This window comes from Phytophthora parasitica (genome assembly GCF_000247585.1).
Source record: "Phytophthora parasitica INRA-310 unplaced genomic scaffold supercont2.28, whole genome shotgun sequence".
NCBI lineage: Eukaryota > Oomycota > Peronosporomycetes > Peronosporales > Peronosporaceae > Phytophthora > Phytophthora nicotianae.
Genome location: NW_008649014.1, coordinates 575,902 through 577,918, shown reverse-complemented (window position 1 = coordinate 577,918; position 2,017 = coordinate 575,902). Strand labels below are relative to the sequence as shown.

General features: G+C 47.5%; 2 protein-coding genes across 2 annotated transcripts; both read left to right on the top strand.

Moving 5' to 3' along the window:
• Positions 1 to 876: 876 nt before the first annotated feature.
• Positions 877 to 1,179, top strand: PPTG_12323 (hypothetical protein; the record flags this gene model as incomplete). Its single annotated transcript, XM_008908055.1, has 1 exon — positions 877 to 1,179. The coding sequence occupies one exon, from the start codon at positions 877 to 879 to the stop codon at positions 1,177 to 1,179; it is 303 nt and encodes a 100-aa protein (XP_008906303.1).
• A 331-nt stretch (positions 1,180 to 1,510) lies between these two features.
• Positions 1,511 to 1,954, top strand: PPTG_23035 (hypothetical protein; the record flags this gene model as incomplete). The annotated part of the gene is made up of 1 exon (XM_008908054.1): positions 1,511 to 1,954. One exon carries the CDS (start codon positions 1,511 to 1,513, stop codon positions 1,952 to 1,954), a length of 444 nt encoding a protein of 147 aa, XP_008906302.1.
• Positions 1,955 to 2,017: the final 63 nt, after the last annotated feature.

Below are 2,017 nucleotides of genomic sequence, written 5' to 3'. Positions count from 1 at the left end.
GTTTGTCCTCGCCGTATGACTAGTTATTATGTAGCAATTGGTTGCTCTTTATGTCACTTCGTTATTGTATTGAGCTACCACACTTATTACTGTTTGAGCAATAGCATCTATCCGTGTCGGCCACATCAACCACCAGTGTACTGAAGAAGACGGCGCAGTGACTCATAGTACATTTTTACGCTTCATTAAGCGAGATCGCTTCGAAGTGGCCATGCCGTTTCTGTATTTCAACAATGGCGAGGGCTGCGGGGTCACGAAGATAAAGCAGGAAAAATTCGACCAGTTTTGCAGGCTGCTGAAAAGACGTTTTAGCGTGTATACCGACTAGGGAGAGCTTTGGCTTTCGATGAGGGTATAATGCACAATTGTAGCAAGTGCAACCCAATGCAAATCTACATGCCAAACAAGTCTAGCAACTTGGGGACTGAGTTCTATAAGATGTGATATCCAGAGGCAGCATATTGCTAACTCTGTATTTGGTCAAGATATCCATTCTGGATCCTACAAAATAGCGGACTCATACCGGTGGTATATTCTGACGCTTTAGTATCGAGAACAACTACTGGGCTGATAAACACAAGAAGAAGAAACAGCTTGATGAATTCTTGGGTTGGGCTCCAAGCTGTGGTCAGCCTGCAAAGCGCTTGTCTATTGTGGAAGTTTTTATTTGTCTGTGGTGCTCAGTCTCAAACTCCGATGCGCCTGTATGATACAGGCACAGCGCCAGTCGACCGTCTGGGTCGACGAACAATCCAGTTCACGCAAAAAAGAGAGACCAACAGAAATTCTGAGACCAACGTACCGGCTTGCGTAGTCTCATGATTACTAAGAGCTAGTTGTGTAGAGCTGGATGGGCTCGACAGTGCACCGAGAATGATGGACCTCAAACCACGGTGTCTGGACTCGTACGTTAAAAGCGATGATTTCTCGCGCAATGTCTACCACTGGCTCGACTGGATTATCATGGAAAACCGAGAGTTGAGCATGTGCGAAAAGATTAAGACGCGGAAGTACACGCACCTGAAACCATTGAGTGTCAACACACTGAAGAAGCACATGTTAGAGCTAGAGACAGTCGTGCAGACTTCTATAAGACCCAACTTGAAGGAAAGAAGATGGGCTTTGCAGTCGTTGCTTGGACGAAAGATGGTTTTCATTTTGTCGCCATTATCGCCATAACCTCCACCGACAAATTCCTGCTGCGCTTTTCGATATTGCCGGATGAATCTGATATGATGCCGACGCCACTATTGACTTGTTTGATTACGTACGGAATAGATGCTGTCACTCAGCTGTGCTTCTATGTGTGGGATCATGCTTCAGTGAACGTAGCCATCGCGAGGAAAACATCTGTGCCGATGATTGGCTGTGCAAGCCATCAGATGAATCTAGCGATGCAAGCGCTCATGAACGACTACACTGACTTGCTTGAAAAGGTGCAGAGACTGATGTCGAAGCTGAACACGATCAAAAACCGCCATCGCCACCGACTCGCGAGGCCGACACATTGATGCCGACTTTCGGTATTGCAACTCGATGGAGTAATACTTTTGCGATGATCGACCTTTACTGTCGAATCTACAAGAAGCTGGACCGTGTTGATGACGACCTAGTCGATTACGAGAACACAACTCTCTATCACCCCCCCCCCGTAAAGTTCCCCAACTTCGAAAATGGAATAGTCAAGGTTTTGTCGGGGAAGGAGCGATCCCTTACTCGCACTGAGCGTACAGCCCTGGTGGCTAAGGTGCTGCATTCCGATAGCTCGTCCAAAGTGAGAGATCCGGTGGACCACCAAGTTACCTCTAAGAAGCGATCGTTTGCTGAGGTTGCGCTTACAAAAGAGGCCGCGACGGCTACATCCGTCGACCTGGGTTGGGTTCCGCCTACATCCAATGATGTTGAGCGACTGTTTTCGCGAGCGATGACGCTCAAAACGGTGATGTTTTTGTAGTATAACAGGCGTTTGTGGGGTGGCAGTGCTGTCGCTAAGGCAGTAGATAACAACAGGAAAAAG